At 46.9% G+C, this 17,894-nt stretch overlaps 1 protein-coding gene across 6 annotated transcripts in view; it reads left to right on the plus strand.

The window, feature by feature from the left end:
• The first annotated feature begins 297 nt into the window (after positions 1 to 297).
• Positions 298 to 17,894, plus strand: part of Rgl (Ral guanine nucleotide dissociation stimulator-like) — a 33,888-nt gene continuing 16,291 nt past the window's right edge. For 2 of the 6 annotated variants that reach the window (XM_076814243.1, XM_076814242.1), the window contains exon 1: positions 298 to 1,114. In XM_076814243.1, coding sequence (XP_076670358.1) covers positions 1,098 to 1,114 — 17 coding nt within the window. In that variant the 5' untranslated portion in view covers positions 298 to 1,097. Of the gene's footprint in view, positions 1,115 to 13,553; positions 13,958 to 17,894 lie in introns of those variants that run through there. The other 4 variants (XM_076814247.1, XM_076814241.1, XM_076814244.1 and 1 more) reach the window with 4 other exon arrangements.

Below are 17,894 nucleotides of genomic sequence, written 5' to 3' on the forward strand. Positions count from 1 at the left end.
ACATATCCCAACAGAAACAACGTACAAGAACTGTATTCCGTCCGTTAATTACTCTTATATAAAATAACGTCATTTGCCGATCGCGAAACATTATCTGAATCCACGATACGCGGACATTATCTAAACCCTGTATTACAATGATGCAAGAACGTCGCGTTGTGAATCCCCGTTCAAATCCCCCATGCCGCGCGCCGCGGCTGCGCGCGCAGCTGAAGCCGCAATATGGCGTCCGTAGCGGGAACGAAGTGCGCGTCGCGTCCCCTTTACTCGCGATATTTTCCAAGTCGTCTGTCACATTCGGAGCCGAGTTCCGCGAAAATAATCGGCCTTCGTGACACGCTAAACGATAACGCGCCCGACGTAACGCACCGGCCAGATAATTGGCGTGAAAACGTGTCATTTGTGCATCGGTATTCGTACGAGGCGGCCGAGCAGTGGGGGACGACGGGATGGGAAGGGAACGGCATTAGCGAGCGGTCGGGTCGAGTGCCGCTGGAAGTTGGCGCCTGTCCGTGAGCTGGTGCAGAGGTTAGTTTATTTCGTTCGCGGAGCGTTATTGTTCCGCGCCGGACGGTCGGCTGGGAGGCGAGAAACCGGACATACCGAAATCGAAATCGTGCGGCGCGTGGTACGGGCCTCGTGTTCGCGGCGCGGCACGAAGCTCTTCGGCACGGTTTCCGTGGGAACGAACTGAAATACTGGTGTCGTTGACGTTTCGTGTGTCAGTGTCCTCTCTCGCTCCGCTCGCCTGTCTCCCTCTGGTTCCTGGCCTCGTCCTTTCTCGGCATCCCTCTGTCCTTTTCCCCCCCGCACTCTGTCTTTCCCTTGCTGGCCTCCTGCCGCGTACGTTTACCATCGTCGGAGCTACACGGAACCGCGCGTCGTTCGTTGCAATGCCAGATGACAGGTGCGAGGCGGTGGCACCGGTGTCTGCTAACGAGCCATCCGAGTGTCCTGCGGATTTAGGATACGCCGCAGAATGACGAGAGCAAGGTTGTTGGAGCGGAAGGGCGGCGAAAAGGACCGAAGACGACCGCGACCACGACGACGACGATCTCGAATTCCCTCGCGCTAGCGGTGGGCTATGAGCGCTGACAATGGGGACGACTCCTTGGTAATTATCATACCTTTCTCTTTTTTATTGCCCTCTCCCTCTATCGCGCACTTTTTTCGTCTCTGCCGCTCTATGCCTGTCTCCGTTTAATACTGTGCCCCGTGCCTGGTATCGCGGGCAACGAGGCTGGCTGGTTGACAGCACGCCGTGCGGAAATTATCGTGCATTTCGAAGCTCTTTCTCTGATGTAACGCGGTCACGGAGGAGCCGTACCTCCTGGCGGCAATTTCTATCGAATTTGTATTAGATCGGGGCGCGCGGCACGCTTGATTTTCGTTCGCTCTCGACGATACGGCCGTGAGATCGCCTCAGAGAATTCCGTAGGATATTTGATCGAAATGGGCAGCCGTGATTAGAAAGCTGGCGCATACTTGTCGAGGTCTCGGTTTCAACGAAACCGCGCTGGTTTTAGTCGCGAATTCGTGGGGAATTCGTTGGAGCTGGGCTTTATTAAAAAAGCGTTCGAGTAACGCCCAACTGAGATTGCAACGGATCGAATACCTCTTCCTCAAGTTTCAGAAGAATCGCCTCTTAGGTATCGCCTTCGGCGTTTTCCTTACGAGGTATTGGAAAGGCGAGGTAATTGCGCTGATAATTGTGAAAAAGCAAAGGAAATTATCGGCTATCGTTGCTCGCGCAATAACGAAGCAGGAGTACGTTTGGAACTAGGGAATCGCAACACTTGGGGACGTCCGTGTAATCGACTTCGATTCACCTTGTAGCATAACAAGCTTCGACCTTTTGACTTATCGCTAAATAGGATGACTAATCACGTCGTGCGGTATTCCAAACACGAATGTTGTGCTTAAATTCGGTACTTTCGGTCTGCCAGTAAATTCAATGGGCCTCGAATCATGATTTATTTATCAGCCACATATACGTGGCCATCTGTCGGCCTTTGATCTTATATAAATCACTAACTTCCGCGTATCATGAATAACAGATCTACGGATCTTGAAAATGATGATCCTCCGTTCTAAGAAATCATGCTTCTGCGCTTCTGCTTCCTCCACGAGAAATGTAATACAGTCTTTCGATGGCTGAAATTTCTACAAATTTCTCTCTTGTTAATCGGGTAATGAATGAGGAAACGTGAGAGTTTCTCGATGGCCCCCCGACTTTTGAATTTGCGTTCAGCTGTTCTTCTCACAGTCTGACTCTTAGCAACAGCTTGTCCCAGGCTTAGACGAGGTTCAGCGAAAACAAAAACGGAGCTTCGCGTTTATGTCCTGATTACACCGTTCGCCTGACGTTAATCGCTAATAACTCGAACTCCGTCACGTGGTCCACGGACACGTGACCCCGCCACGGGCTCATCTGTACCGAGTAAAAGTAATTTCCACGGCTAGTAATATTTCTTGCTCGATTGCCGTAGGTTGCGAAACTCGCTTTACGTTTCGCAAGTTCCCTGGGAGTTAGAGGGGAAAACAAAATGGAACGAGTGTGGAGCAGAATTTTTATTCAGAATCCATTAGCATCTACGGGGTGATTCGAGAGACTGGATCGACAGGTAGCGAATATTGGAGAATATTTCAGGTCGACCTGGGAATCCACGACGTTCTCTCCTCTTTATTAATATCTTATTGGGAGAACGTCGGGAGTTCCTGCTTCCAAGTCAGGTACGCACCGTTGGCCGTTGTAGCCGAGGTGGATGGAAGCGATCGTAACGCAGCGGGTAGCTTGTAGTTCCATGCAACACGCTCAATAACTCGAGAGAGTCAATGAAACTCGCGCACGCGAAGGTATGCCTACTTGTTAAGGGATGGCATTCTGTTTATGTTGGAGATCAATCTGGTGGGGGATATTATTCTCATGCGCTACACGTCCTCCATCTACTAGCTGCCATATATTAAAATTAGGGTCTCGGATGGTACACTAATATTTTCGATACATTATTTGGAGCAATTACAGTACCTTCGTCATTCAGTATCCAATATTTTAAGGCTTCGGTATAGCGCACCGAGTGGTCTATTTATTTCGATTGCCTAGTTTTTTCAACGTCGGAAACAGGCGCAGGTTCAGAGTTTGCCTTTCCCACCTCCGCGTGTTCCCGCGACTCGACCCCACCGCCGCGTGGAAAGCTTTTTCCCGATTGGAAACTCCTCGATCGCGTCGGCTGCTACGAGCTCCCGATTCCTCGGCGATCTTGCGCGTTAGCTATGAGAAAGGCAGGGCGGGTATATAACGCTTATGAGAATGCAAAGTAATACGTGTCAAGTCTAACGAGGCGCGTCGCGGAATGCAGCAGGCGAAAAAGAAGCGCGAGCGTCGTGTACGTAGGAGCGCGTGCGGCTACTTTCGTACAGTGTGCTCCAAAATACGCGCTTGAAACTGAAAGAATCCGATTCCTCGCGAAAAGTAGCTTGGAAACGTTCCGCGAAATGTTTTCGTACGAGCCTCGGTTCGCGAGGAAACCGACCTCGAAGTTGCCCGAGCAAGCGTTGCTCTTGACTAAAGGCGCGCTCCCACTTGCGAGACACGTGGCGCGGAAGTAATCGCGATTATTAAAGGAACAGCTCTCTTGGAAGGCAGCGCGGGACCTCTGAATGCGCGCTGGAGATGAGTTTCGAGTACCTTTCGCGTCGCGGGTTGCACGAGTGAAGTTTGGCTTTAGTCAATTTGGTTTAGGAGATGAAAAAGGGTACTTTTAAGTTATATCTAAGCATACAAAAGCCGCTCCTTTAGGAAGAGCACGCCTGTGCGAACGTTCGAAACGTGTAAGGGAAACAGAGTAGAAGTTTGTCGGAGGAACTCGAACGATAAACGAGTCGATCCGCCGTGTTCGATAGATGCTAGCCGTGCCAATGCCACGGGTACTGTTACTTCTAGTTATTCGACCCAAGGTGAGGAGAAAATCCACCGTCTCCTCCTACCGACAGAACAAGCCAGAACAGTTTCGATCTTCTTTATCTACCTTCAACCATCGGGCTGCGATAAAATGAATTCTAAAGGAAAGTGTAAAGGTGCAAATCCACGACGAGATGAAAATATCGTGTCCCGCACAAGACTTTAATCTCACTTTTATCTTCAATTATTTTGTCATTAGTTTCATGATTATTTTCAAAAATCTCATCTTTCGCGATTATTTCCATTATTTACATTTAGTTGATGCTGAGATTTTTGTCTGCAGTAAAATCTCATCGTGGATTTACACCTTAAGGGGTCTCCCTACTTTGACGGTCTGAAAAGGAGCGCGATATTTGGGATTTTTTAAAAGAGAAACACTTAAATTATATTAATTGAAAACTTTATATCTACATTTGCACATATTTAGGCAACATTTAAAAAAAATTTAATTTAAAAAAAAACGGTACCTAGAACTTTAAACGCGTTTTTCTCAAAATGATGTTTTTTGAACTGGTTAGCATGATATCTCAAAAACCAATCATCCGATTTAATTCGAACTTCCTATATATCTTCAGTAGATGTCCCATTATCGTTGGTACTAAAACTAAGTCGGTTTCTGCAAGATTAGATTTTTGCGACTTAAAAAACCAGCGAATTCTTTGCAGAAATCGATGTCTGTTTTAGATGCTGCCATTTCTTTTTAAATTTTCAGTATTTCTCATTTAATCTAGTTCAAGCGACAGCCACACTCATACAGACTACTCCAATTTTTAAATTTTCTATTTCAGACAAATACTACGGCTGATTTTATGCTAACAATGCACATATGATTTTTGTAAAGCACTCTAACTCCGGATATAACCATTATTTTTGCATACAATTTTTTTCCATATCTAAAGATTGACAAATAAAGCTACAAAGTTGCAAGTAAATATATTTAATGGTTTTGTATCATAAAACTCCCAAAGTTCGCATCATTTTTCATCCGCCAAAGTAGGGAGACCCCTTAACAGGACCAGGATCGAATCATTTTCCCGAGCGATCCGAATCTCTGCTGCACATCGTCTCCACGCAAGATTCGAGTCAGGCCTTGAATTTCCCTATCGACAAAAAAGCCATGAAAGTTTGAAAGTTATATCACTGTGCCACTTCCCTGACCCATGCCAAGCAGAAAACCAGCCACCCCAGCGCTCATAATCCGTTCGTTTCGCAATCTCGGCCAATTAACTCCATGTAATCCTGCTCCTTCCTCCGTTCTAGTTGCTCTCCATAGGTCCTCGAGTTCGAGGCCTGGTATCGATTCTCAGTAGGTCGGTTCCCGCTGGCCATCTTCGCGTTCGGAGGATCCGGTCCGTCTCGATTTCAGCATAGGGGAAAAATACAGGCGCGTGTGTACTTTCACGTTTCCATCGGGCGACCGTCCGCGGGAAACGGCGATCAGGGAAAGGGGGAAAGGAAGAAGGGAGAGAGGAGAGATTCCTCTCGTTTCGTGCTGAATTCTGAATGGACATCCGCCTTTCTCACGATCGGAGCAGACTCGTGAGAAGATCGATTCCGTGCGAAGAACGCCAAGGTGCGTGCGTAACTGGAGCATCGGTACCGCTCGCGTTCTTCCCTGCCATTTGCCAGGCCACTCTCTTTCGCAGTGACAATATTGAAACGGGCCCTGGTAGCGTTTGGCCAGCGCAGAGGATCGCACCGGTAACGAATCACCGTGGTAATGCCTGCGAAGGGGCACGCGTTCGCAAAGGAAACGACACCGCAGGATGGACCGCGTGGAACGCTGGGCATCCAGTCTACGAGAATGCGCGTCCCCGTATCAATATTTTGCAAACGCTCGGTCAGTTGTCTGGCTGGGAATTCAGCTGGCACCAGGATTGAGATATTAGATCCACTTAAAGCGTTTAACGCGATTTTCTGTCCCGGCGAAGGACGCGCCGCGAAGGTTATAATATTTAAACCGTTGCACGTTGCGCAAATGCAGGCAAGGCGGAGAGCAATCGTTTACGTTGAAACAGTTTATTAACAGCGCCTCGTATCTGACGCTTGTCGACGGTCGATTTCTTTAAGTGCGTCTCAAGCTCAAGGAAGTCGGAATGGTGTTTTCAGGGGAGCTTATTTCGAAGTTGCAGAGCCGTAGTTTATTTCCACGGCAAACTTCCTTGGTAATTAGAGTTAGCTTAACGAAGTCTCGACAGGTTCCGACCAACATCCTCCGCGATTTATTTCTTGCGATCCGCTTTGAGGATTCTTATCGCGGTTTTCAGAGAGTGCGATATTCTTCACGAAGCGCAGGTTCATGATCGTCCTGTTTGAACAGAAGTTGTTGGGTTGAATGGAAAATCTTGCTGTTGTGTACACAGAAGCTCTAGAGCCTAGATTAACAGATGTTAATGTGGAAACATTCTGTGGTGGATGAGTTTCTTATTGACACTGTGAAATTGCTATCGGCTGTTTAAGTCAAACATTTGCACAAATGCCTGACTGCAATCGTTCAAACACCGACGACTGCCTCGAGTAACAACTGTAATTGTAAACTTCTGCGTTGGATAGAACTTCAACCTGCTCCGTATTCGATCGATAAGAGCACTACTCCCTTATCGAACTACCTTGCAATTTCCTATTAATCACATCCCGAATATAAAACCTTATATTTTCATCCCAACTCGGTATCGTTTCAGATCGATTTTATCCAGTTCCCAAGCAAATCTCGCGGACGAGTATATAACGCAAACTCCACAATGGAACATTCCCCGATATCGAATTAGAATGATTAGTTTATCCGTCAATCGACCGCCGTGAACCTTCTAACTGTTTCGACCGATTCGACCTTGATTGCAATATCGCTTCCGCGAGGATTCGCGAGCTAGATCGTTGCGATCCACGCGGGGCGAGGGCGGATTTGAAGATTTGACGCCCTTAGGCTAGCAAGCGTCTGCCGCCTTTTCCGCGAAATACCATCAGATATTTTAATTTAAAAGAGTAGAGAGAATTTCAAAATTAATTCAATGTGGCCACTCACATTTAAGTCATTGCTAATTTGCTGCATGAAAATAAGAATTGTTTTTAGAGTTGTCTCAAGCTTCGGTGTTTAAACCTTTTTCAATTTCTTTCGCTCAAAATTTGCCGCTCCCCAAAAGTTATCGCTCTCCAAAAGTTATCGCTCTCCAAAATTTATCGCTCCCCAAAATTTATAGCTCCCCAAAATTTATCGCTCCCCAAAATTTGCCGCTTCCCATAATTTGATGTTCCCCAAAATTTTCCGCTCTCTCAAATTCACCGGTCTCCAAAATTTGCCGCTCCCCATAATCTGATGCTCTCCCAAATTTGATGTTCCTCAAAATTTGCCGCTTCTCAAAATTTTATGCCCCCCAAAAATTTCCGCTCCCCAAAATTTATCGCCCCCCAAAATTTATCGCTCCCCAAAATTTATCGCTCCCCAAAATTTGCCGCTTCCCATAGTTTGATGTTCCCCAAAAATTTCCGCTCTCTCAAATTCACCGGTCTCCAAAATTTGCCGCTCCCCATAATTTGATGCTCTCCCAAATTTGATGTTCCTCAAAATTTGCCGCTCCTCAAAATTTTATGCCCCCCAAAAATTTCCGCTCCCCAAAATTTGTCACTCTCAAAAATTTGCCGCTTCCCATAATTTGACCCTCCCAAGAATTTGCTACTCCCCGAAATTTGCCGCTCCCCAAAATTTGTCGCCTCCCAAAATTTGCCCTCCTAAGTAGGCTGCAACCTACTTAGCCTGTACCCAAATCCGCCTCTGGATCCGCAACGTCCACCTTGACGATCGCCGTAGAATCTGTTTCGCGTTGGAACACCCGGGGGGTGCGTTCGAAGCCGCCAGGCCCCGACCGCACAGTTTTTCGTGCATCGTGAAAACGCCAGTTGTGGGTCACGCGTGGGACACGCGCGACTCTGTCTCCTCTGTGACTCATTGGACTCCTACGCGGTGCTTGCGAGACCCGTCAAGGTTCCCGTGTGGTGCAATTCGGACGGCGAATTTCGCGTGCCCGGCGGAACGGAGGCGAGAATCCGCGGCAGGACGCGTGCCTCGTGATCGGAGACGTGGAATAATGAATTCGTAACAGTAAGGAGTCTCGAGCGATCTCGGCCGAGGTAATCACTGGAGGACTGCTGGTAATTAGATTCCCGATGTCCGTGCGCGCAGGGGACCGTTTCTGTCTGCTCTAATGACTGGGAACGCGGGTTGATTACCACTGGCTAACTTATGTTCCGTGGCGCTCGTTCTCGTGTGAAAGTGGAGAAAACCTTTCGCGACCGACGACAGGTCTGACAAGGATCTAATCGTGCCTTGGATCCTGACCACTTTTGCGAAAGTCTTTTTGTCGCAGTAGTTCATTTGGTAGGAGCCTCGGCATACTTCGACTAATTCTTTCAACAGTCCCAGTGGACTTGGTCTGCGGGGAAGAATGCGTTGGCAGGTTTAATGCTCTGGTGCTAGTATTTAGCAGGAAGTCGAGAAGTTTAACTCGTGGGGCGAAGTGTAGGGTCATGTGACTTGGTTTCACGAACCATTGTGAAAGTAATAGGCGGAGGTACTTTATCTTCTCAAAAGGTACGGTTCTAGCGACAGAAGTCACCGAAGTCGAGTAAAGTCTTGGTATTATGCATAGATTTTATTTAAAACGTTGAACAAAGCACACTGGAGCAATGATTTCTTTCTTTCTAGTACAGAAATACCTGAACTGAAACATATCCTTTTCACTGAGGAAACAGGGTGGGAGAAACTCCACCAGAAGTGTATCCCATTCCTGCGGAACGGTAAAGGGCTCTGTATAGGATAACGTTAAGCCATTGGAGCAACAACCTCGTTATTCATAGCCCTGCTTTCGGACTCGGGGACTGCCGGGAGCAATTACCATCCAGCCTGTGTGCTTGTCAGTCGTAAGGTCGTTTACTTTCGGTGGCACTCGCCGCGTGCGTGCGCGCCAATATGAAACGCGAGCTAGAAAGCCTCGAACAGCGGTGAGGATAAAATTTTCGCCCTAGGCGAGACGACAGTGTTCATTAACCCCTGCGCGGTTCGTCGAACGCGGATTTATCCTCGGTGCACGGATCCCCTCGCGGACTCGATGACTCTCCAATGATACCGCCGTCTGAATGCCATCTGATCGATGTGTCTGGCTCACCTTCGTGCTCTAAAATATTTAACGAACCTTTCACGCGAGCGTACGGGAATCAATCCGACCAGTGATAAACGGTGTATCGGTGTTGGGGTGAAAGCTCGGACGGCGCGGGTCAGTAAACCAGACGTGTAACGAACGGTGTTGATCGATACTGATTAAGGAAATGGGGAAATAGGTTCGCTGATTAGCGATCTTAATCATGGGCTTCCGATCGGTGGGATAAAGTTCCAGCAGGTCTACATTTCTCGTTACCGAATTATGCTTATCGCGCTGTCACGCGTCGCTCTGATAAACCGTAATATCCCGCATTAACGTGGACCGAGGTTCTTTAGCGCAGCATGCCCTCGCAGGTCCTCGAGGGTGGCTGCATTCGCTTGCCGGCGCAGGCTCAGGTTTTCAAGGAGGGAAACACTTGGAGGATATCTGCGCTTTTTTGCTCGTTATTTGTTTGTACTACAGCGGAGGCTGACGTAGCACGGTTCGGCAAGGCGAAATCCTCGTTTCGCGCACAGTTGGCGGCGTGTTTGCGCGCCGCGCGAATCGCGTACGTGACTTTATTCATCGCGCAGTGGCACGTTTCGTTTCCGTTTCTCGCCACGGCACCGTGCAATTCAACGACCAGTAAATCTTGTTAGCTGGTGCACGTACTCTCGACGAGAGTATATGCCGTCGCCGCCGGACCACTCGTGTGTCAGTCTGCGCGAGAGAGCGCGGGGCTCGACGTAAAATCGATACCGAGCCTCTCACCCCCGGGATTAACGGGATACGAACCCCGCTCTCTCTCTCTCGGCGAGGAACGCTCGCCACTCGAGTTATCCTCGATCCCTTCGTTCAGGCTCCTTTTATCCGGCTCTTTCGCCTTTCAAACGCGCGCTGCCTCGGGGCGAAAACTTGCGGCCGTCCGATTCCACCTAAAGGTCCTAAAGTTTTGCATCGGACGTGTAATGCTATTTCAATCGAGGACCTTGCAGCAAGAGGGGTGCAGCTCCATCTTGAGTTTGAGTGAATTTGAAAAACTGTTTATAAAATTATTGCCTGACTTAACTTTGAAAAGAGAACACTGATTAAAAACTAGATTTTTACGCAATAAGTATGTGGGAGTTATTGACTTGATAAGCTTTTATTTCTATTTTTGGCAAAAATATATTCTATATTAAAAATATTAATCTTGATATTAATATTTCTATTTTGATTTATTTGTAATATCGCTCATTTGTTATCCCATGAAACGTGCACCAAACGATGTAGAGCATTCTCTAAATTAAAATGAACACGCCTTTAAAATGACGGTCAAGACTCCTCCCTGGGGTAATCAGTTTTCGAATGCACGGCCTCCCACTGACGTCCATTCATATCTCGTCTAATTATGAATTAACTTGCGGCTCGGGTGCAGTAGGTGTACGCGCGTAGAATCGAGTTGCAAGGCGATGACGTAGGTGGTGGATTGCGTCACACTCGCGACGTCACGCGTTCGTTTATCACGTGGGACGGCGTGATTCCGGCCTGTCGCGGGCTGATAACGAGTGAAATATAACTGCTCGCCAGCGGCTACAATTGTTTATCGATCCTCGTTGTAGTAAGTCGTTCAAGTTCGTACCACGTCGTGCATCGTGCCGCGCTCGGTCATGCTTTATTAAGAGGGACGAGTAAACCTTAACGCCGTTACGTGTCCTTTGAAATATTGAAAACAAAGATGCTCGGGAAATGTAGCAGGTATAGATTATGGAGACTGTAACGACTGTAGAGACTGTGGAAGCACAGAGGGTAGCTATAGGGTGGCTATGGAGTCGGTCCTTGGATGACCCAGGGTTAGAAACACTGTCTGCTGACTATGCAGAGGCTATAAAGAATGTATACAATACTAAAATCTACATTTATCGTATACTCTATCACCAAGGATCACCTTTTTCCCCAAAAAAACTCAATTTCCCTCCCCATTCCACGGAGCTTTCCAATCTTTAAAAAAATCTAATTTGACCCGTTGTTTTCCAAGTATCTGCGTATATGGGCGTCGTTTCACGGGGAAGCGTTCTTTTCGTAGGGCAAAGGTAGAGTCGTAAAAGAAAGTGGCGATTCACTTATGTAACCATTCGCGCGATACCGTCTATCCGTGCAAAAATGTTCGCAGACATGATTCCATGGTCTGGTTTCGCGACGAGCCTACGTTGTACTCCAGCCACCCTTGGGGCACGGGTTCCATCGCCCCTTAGCACGGTATAGGGTGAATTTGATGACTCAGAGCGCTTTATGGGGAATGAAATTACGCACCCCCATCTCGACGCCAAGGGACCATTGTAGAGAGCAGACGAGCAAACATCTTGACGGTTGTAGTAGCGAGTTTGCTCGAGGGGGTGGCTCTGCGAAACGGGGGGTGCTCCAACAGTGCTCCGCTGCATATGATTCAATCACTTTCCTCTTCTTTATTATCGTTCCAAGAATGCCCTATTAAAAAAACATGCTCGGGCTAATAAGGCCGCAGGATCGGAATAAAGAATCGGTTTTTGAAAAGAATTTTGCCTTTAAGCACCTGAAATTCTCCGACCCACCGGCATACCTCGAGCAATTTAAAAGCATTCACCTGGTACGTGCTGTCGCAAATCTTGCGACACGGACAGCCTTGGAGCTGCATTTCTTTCGTTACTTTGTTTTCGGTGGATGTTTTATAAACACACGTTCGCCGGTGTAATCGGATATTTGCCAATGCCTTTAATGTTATCTCACGCTTCCCGTGTCCCACAAACGACCAGCCGAAGAAGAGGAAATCCACGAGCAAACGAACCCGACCGAATTTTTTATTACCGATTTCCTCTGTTTGGGGACAAATATTTGCTGGCTCCGCTTCGTTGTCCACGGGGATACCTCGCGCACTCCAGATAATGTCCCGATTACGTGTAATCGTGGGAGACAGAGTGTCGGGTTTCCAGGATTCGCGTAGAAAGCGTGACCGAAACGAAATCCAGCGATTCGAAGGCGACCGTGCGAGTACCGCAATAGAGACACGCATAAATTCTTCTGCGCTCACGGTAATGGGCCACGATGATTATGGCATTATCAGCACGCGATGCCTGTATCGTGAAAAAATGCGCGATGAAATTGATTCAGGCGAATTGAGCATTAGTTTACATGTAAGTGCAACACGGTGCTCTTTATGATCGAAGCACCAGCTACTCCGTTTTTTTTTTACAATTTAGATAGTGTGCGATACGCGGATACTGTTGATAGTTCCTTTCTCATTAAAACTGAGTCGCTTCTACCGCGTGTGATTTGTGTTAGCGTATTTATAGGTCGAATTCAACGTAATTCGGATTGTAATGGTGAATTACTTGCTTTATGTTCAATGTCTGGTCAATTCTGTGGGATTCTCTTTATCCTACATGGTAGTACGTTTACTCTTCTTCGTGAATGAACGTAAAGTGTCTCTCTGTCACCTTCCCAGATGTAATTCATTTCCCGAAGCGACGCAACGATTGTTCTTTCCAAGCGCATACGCACGACAAGATCTATACAGTTTTGCCCTCGAGAGATCGAGCTTATCGATCGCTCGTAGCTGCTGGATCCTGCCGATGGTAACGTCATGGATCGACTTTATCCATTGCGTGGGACGAGAGCCAGTACCGTAGCTAGTGAGTCTTGGTTCACCATATCGCTGTGTTCAATAGAATTTGTAATTTTCTGGTATTTTTACGCAGTGTGGAAATTAATTCAAATCCTCGTTCAATCATTCGTAATTCTTCACTTTTATGAAAGAACATCGTACACAGACAAGCCTCCAATTTTATTACAGTACAAATTCCGAGGTCCATTAATATCTAAGACATTTCTGAACAATTGAAGATTCCTTGTAGAAAGCACTGTAAGTGCCAAATTTAGAAAAGTTTTAGTTATGCGAAAATTTTCTACGTGCAAACGGCAATACTGTAATATAGAATTTGATTTTTGGCGCTTACAGTGTTTTCTAGGAAGACCCTTCAATTATTCCATAAACCCTCAATTTCACAAGTTTTCAGTTTCAAAACAAACTGCACATTCCTCGCTAAAAATGTCCACAACGCCACAAAAATCCTCGATGCTGTCGATGTAGGATTAGATCATAAAGCGCAATGAACTTATATCACATCGCTAATCACCTCTATCAGCACTTGAGTCGATATCCGACGCTCATCAGAAAGAAAGCACGAGAATTCAATTGATTAAGATAACAGTTCCGTGATCCCCAAGAATCTAAGAAGGGGGAGACTGTTTACAAGTTAAACTACCCTCCGACACCCTCTTCTTTCTCGCCCAGGTCGCTGGGGATCCCGAATATTTTAAGTGGCTCCCGCGTACTCTCTGATCGCGAGCGTAGATTTGCGTCAGCGAACGTCCCACGCCGTGATAATGGTCGGCGTAAGAGCGTGGTCAGTTCGATTGCATTCAGCCGGCTCGTTCGAATCGCGTGTTTGCGGCGGAGCCAGTCGTTGTCGAGACGGCGAGCCGCGCGGTTCGACCGCGAACAACGTTCCTCGACGCTTCGACACTCGCGTGGACTCTCTTCTCATCTCTTTCGGCTTACTCGACGCTCGTGTACCACCTGCGCCCGCTCCTGTCGATCGAGTGCCTCGAGTTTCCACGACATTGTTTACGGTCGCATGTGCCGGTGCAACCTGATTAAATATATCGAGGCGAGGGGGAAAGGTACGGGAGCAGGTGTCCAACTTTGGCGAGGATCGGACCATCGAATCCGTTCATCTCCTGAGGTTCCAGTCTCTCCGTTCCGTTCTTCGCAGGAGGTTCGAAAGTAAATTTCTTTGCTCCCCAGTGATAACGTGGTATAAAGTAATGGTCCTCTGAGCTTACGATCGTGAATAGTGGTTAATGTATTTCCCGGTCTCGCGATATCGAGCTGCTTCTTTCTTTGTCTCGTCGGAGTCATCGAGGTAAAGAAACTTCGCTTTTGTGAGCAAAATATGGGTTTACTCGGTTTATACTGTCCGCCAGGCTTGGCACAGATGTTCTTGAAGGTGCAAGTGCTGAGCTGTGAGTAGATATAAAATGATAGGGGAATCGTAGAAATTAGAGGATTTTGCAGCGCGCAATAGAAGTGAAGGAACGCAGGGATAACTCTAAGTTGTTATGTCACCCTTGATGCTATTATGCTCTGATAAAACACTTTAACAACACTGAAAACTTCATGATGGAAGTGTTTACTCTGAACGGCGAGTTAACTCGGTGCGGTCAATTGAAAGACCGATTACATTCCCACGCGTATTGGCGCCTGTCGCACAATTGCGTATCCATTGAACGTCGCTATTTACCTTGGTATCGTCAACAATTTTAGTAAGCAAACATCGCGAGGGAGCATCCTGCCGCGGTGACATCGAGCGTCGCTTATCGCCAGTTGAACGTCACATTCGGATCCTAGAAACGTGAAAGGTTATCAGAGCGGTGGGACGCGTGACGCGAGGGTGCACGTGCGCGCCCGACTAGGTTCCCTGATTCTAGGAACACCTTGGAAAAGTGCTCGTTACTCGGCGCACATGCCAGGCACCTCTACGCCTGGAAATTTTGCACGTGCACAATCGTGCATCTAGGCATTAGCGATGTATGACTAACCGTGTGTGTCACGCGTTAGCCACCCGTAACCCGCTAACGCGCTTATTCGTCTTGTCTTAATTGGGACCTGCAGTTATCTCGTCGAACATCGACCGTCAGTGCCGTTCGATACGCCAGGCGAATGATACGGCACAGGTGATAAGCGAAAATGTGGGCTGGCCTCGGTGTGTCGATGAACTTCGAGTACCAGGGGAAAAACTGAATATTTTTTTCAATCGATAATAATTTTGCATAATGAGCTTGTCGTGACGTTTTCATAAGGTGAAGTCTTCTTATCCATGGTTACTCCTAAATTAGGATGCTTTAGCTTAGAAATATCTTCACTTTACTTAGAATTATTACAGTGTATTCAACCTGATCGAATTTGAATTAACTCTGCTCCATCTGCAGTACGATACTCAGTGGCGGATTTAAGCAAAAAGGTGGCAAACATTCTGGGGGTTTATTATTTCCGTATAATAAGGAGGTAGTTTACTAAAAACGAGCTTAGGGTTCAGAAAAGTGCAGAAAAAATATAGTGTTTTGATAAAATCATAATTTTTATTTTGGAGATGGGGCCCAATTTTTATTCTGAAGATGGGGCCCAATTTTTATTTTGAAGATGGGGCCCAATTTTTATTTTGAAGATGGGGCCCAATTTTTATTTTGAAGATGGGGCTCATCGGCGGTCCGTTAAACCCGCCACTGAAGACACTGCTCCGAAAATGTTCAAATAAGAGAATCACACCTCCGCGAGCACCCAAAGCAGAATCGATACCCCATCGACGAATCCCCAGAAACCCAGTCCGATCTCCGCTAATTAAAACACTCTCGCTTCACCCTCTCACCCGAAAGCTCGCGGAAAGAAGCTCGCGGCCCCTAACAATCGATACACCGTGTTTCCGCAGAGAGACGAAAAGAGAAACTGATTGGTACACGGGATTGCAAACTGCTCCCCGTCCACAGACTCTTCCATTCCGCTTCGTCGACGACGGAATAATCCCGACCCTCGAAAGAGACCGACGACGAGAAGTCGGGGGAGCAATCCCACGAACGTAGCCGCTGACCGTTCTGCCAAGTTCGAGGGAATCCGTCGCAGAGACACAGCGAATCGGGGGGAAATAACATGAATTGTGTGGCAGGTTGCAACGTTCCTGCGCGCTTCAATGAATTCCATATCCGCGTGCTGCTCGTTGCACGTGCGGTTGCCAGCGTCCCGGCACGTTCAGGAAACGTAGAAAATAGCGCGATTTCGTTTCGGGCTTCTCGTTGGCACGGATTCCCAAGCGAAACTGTGAAACCGCGCGCGTATTATGGTGCCGCGGGACACGATCCAAGTTTCGCGGGCGGATAACGCGAAAGCAGTCGCCGAAGCGGGTTTCCTTCTTTTTCTGTGAATTTTTTCCTCGAGGGTAGGAGTCGAAAATTTTCGGCGGGAAAGGAACAGTAGCCGGCCAAGGTTAGGCTTATTTTCGACTACCAGATCGGGTATGCAAATGCAACCGCGACATTCTCGCTCGTCACTCTCTCTCTCTCTTTCTCTCTCTTTCCCGGGGTTTCCCTTTCTTTCGTTTTATCAGCGAAACGAGTGTTATCTGACGAGACTGTATGAATTTTAAAATAGCGACTCGCGTGTCGTCGCGAGAGCCTCTTGAATTACACCGAGACGCGACAAAGGCTTCGGTTTTGGTTTTCATTTGGTTGGAGCAAGCTGATAGGGTAGTATTAATTGCAATCCATTTTTCACACCAGTTCCTGGGCAAAGGGGGCAGCTAAAGGCCTGAGATTTACGCTGCTCTTGGATCTTCTCGCGATCTTTGCGCCCCAAAACAGCCTAAAGCCACGTTCCTGTACCGTGGAAATTATTCGCGAGCCGTAAATCAGTCCCATATATTTCCCTGGGGGTCTGTGTTTACTATAAATAGCGGGAGTCCGGATTTGCTTTCCTTTTTACGGCGTGTTCCTCGAACTAGCGAACCGATGCCTGACTCCGCGACATTCGACGCGGTTCGAGGTACAGTGGAGCGGCTAGTCTTCTTACTTTCTCACTGGGCAAAATTTTTCATTTGAATTTCCAGTGGAATTTAAGTGGAATTGGAGTGGATGACCCATTGTCTCGGAATTTTGCATGGAACTTTGCGAACAACTTTGTTCCAGTTCTCCAATTATATGAAAAAAAATATTCGAAACAGAAGAAAACCCCAAGAAAGCACCCGACCTTCTCCGTAGACTAAATCTGTATTGCGAAATATAAAATAACCACTGACTATGGTCGCTAAAAGCCACGGAGTTGATGCGACCTTAGATCAAAATAAAAAAAAACTTTGCCTCATTTCATTGTGAAATGTTTGTTCAAGCCCCAGTTAGATAAGGTGAATGTCCCAATTTCTACTCGTGTTCCCATTTCTGCTCATTTCGTATTTTTCTTATTATTATATACGTTACGTTTGTATTATAGTTGCAAGAAAATAATTCTAAATTATTTAAACATTTACGCGAGTGTTGAGGCAATACATACATCGCTATTTTTCATGAGCAGAAATTTAGAGGATTATATATTTAATTACAAATTACTAATAGTTAAACATCCTGAAATATCTTTCTTAAATAGTTTCTGAATTGGTTGATTTATTATTAAGGAATTAATCGATTACTCTGCAAATTTTTATCGCAAACAAATTTTTTACACCTTCTTTACGACGAGTTGCCGCTTAAATGAGCAGAAATTGGGACATTCACCTTACACGGTGAAGATATTCTTTTTCTCTCGACGCGTCGAACGAAATCGTTTCATTTCATTCGAGTACGGATAGCGGCTTCGAACCTGTTGCCCTGCATGGTGTCTAACACACGATGCTGTGTACAAACAGTCCTGTTAATGCTTACGTCCTGTGGCGAATAACGTGACGTTAACACCGTGACCTCATATTACGTGTTTATCGAACGAGGCAGCTACTCTTCGTAGGGAGTCTCTGCTGGAATGATCTCAGACTATCATTCGATATATTTGCTCGAGATACACGACGTAATTGGCTGTGCAAGAATTTATCCTCTTACTAAACGTAGCACACGCCTGTGACATATTAAAGTGCTCCAAGTCGAGCAGATTTTTGCTGCGTTATGTTATGCATAATGCTTGGAATAATTAAAGGATTTCTCGTGCAAGATAACATTTAATCATTCCGGTGTGCTCACACTGTCACACA

The sequence above is a fragment of the Andrena cerasifolii genome, chromosome 6 (assembly GCF_050908995.1).
Source record: "Andrena cerasifolii isolate SP2316 chromosome 6, iyAndCera1_principal, whole genome shotgun sequence".
Classification (NCBI taxonomy): Eukaryota; Metazoa; Arthropoda; class Insecta; order Hymenoptera; family Andrenidae; genus Andrena; species Andrena cerasifolii.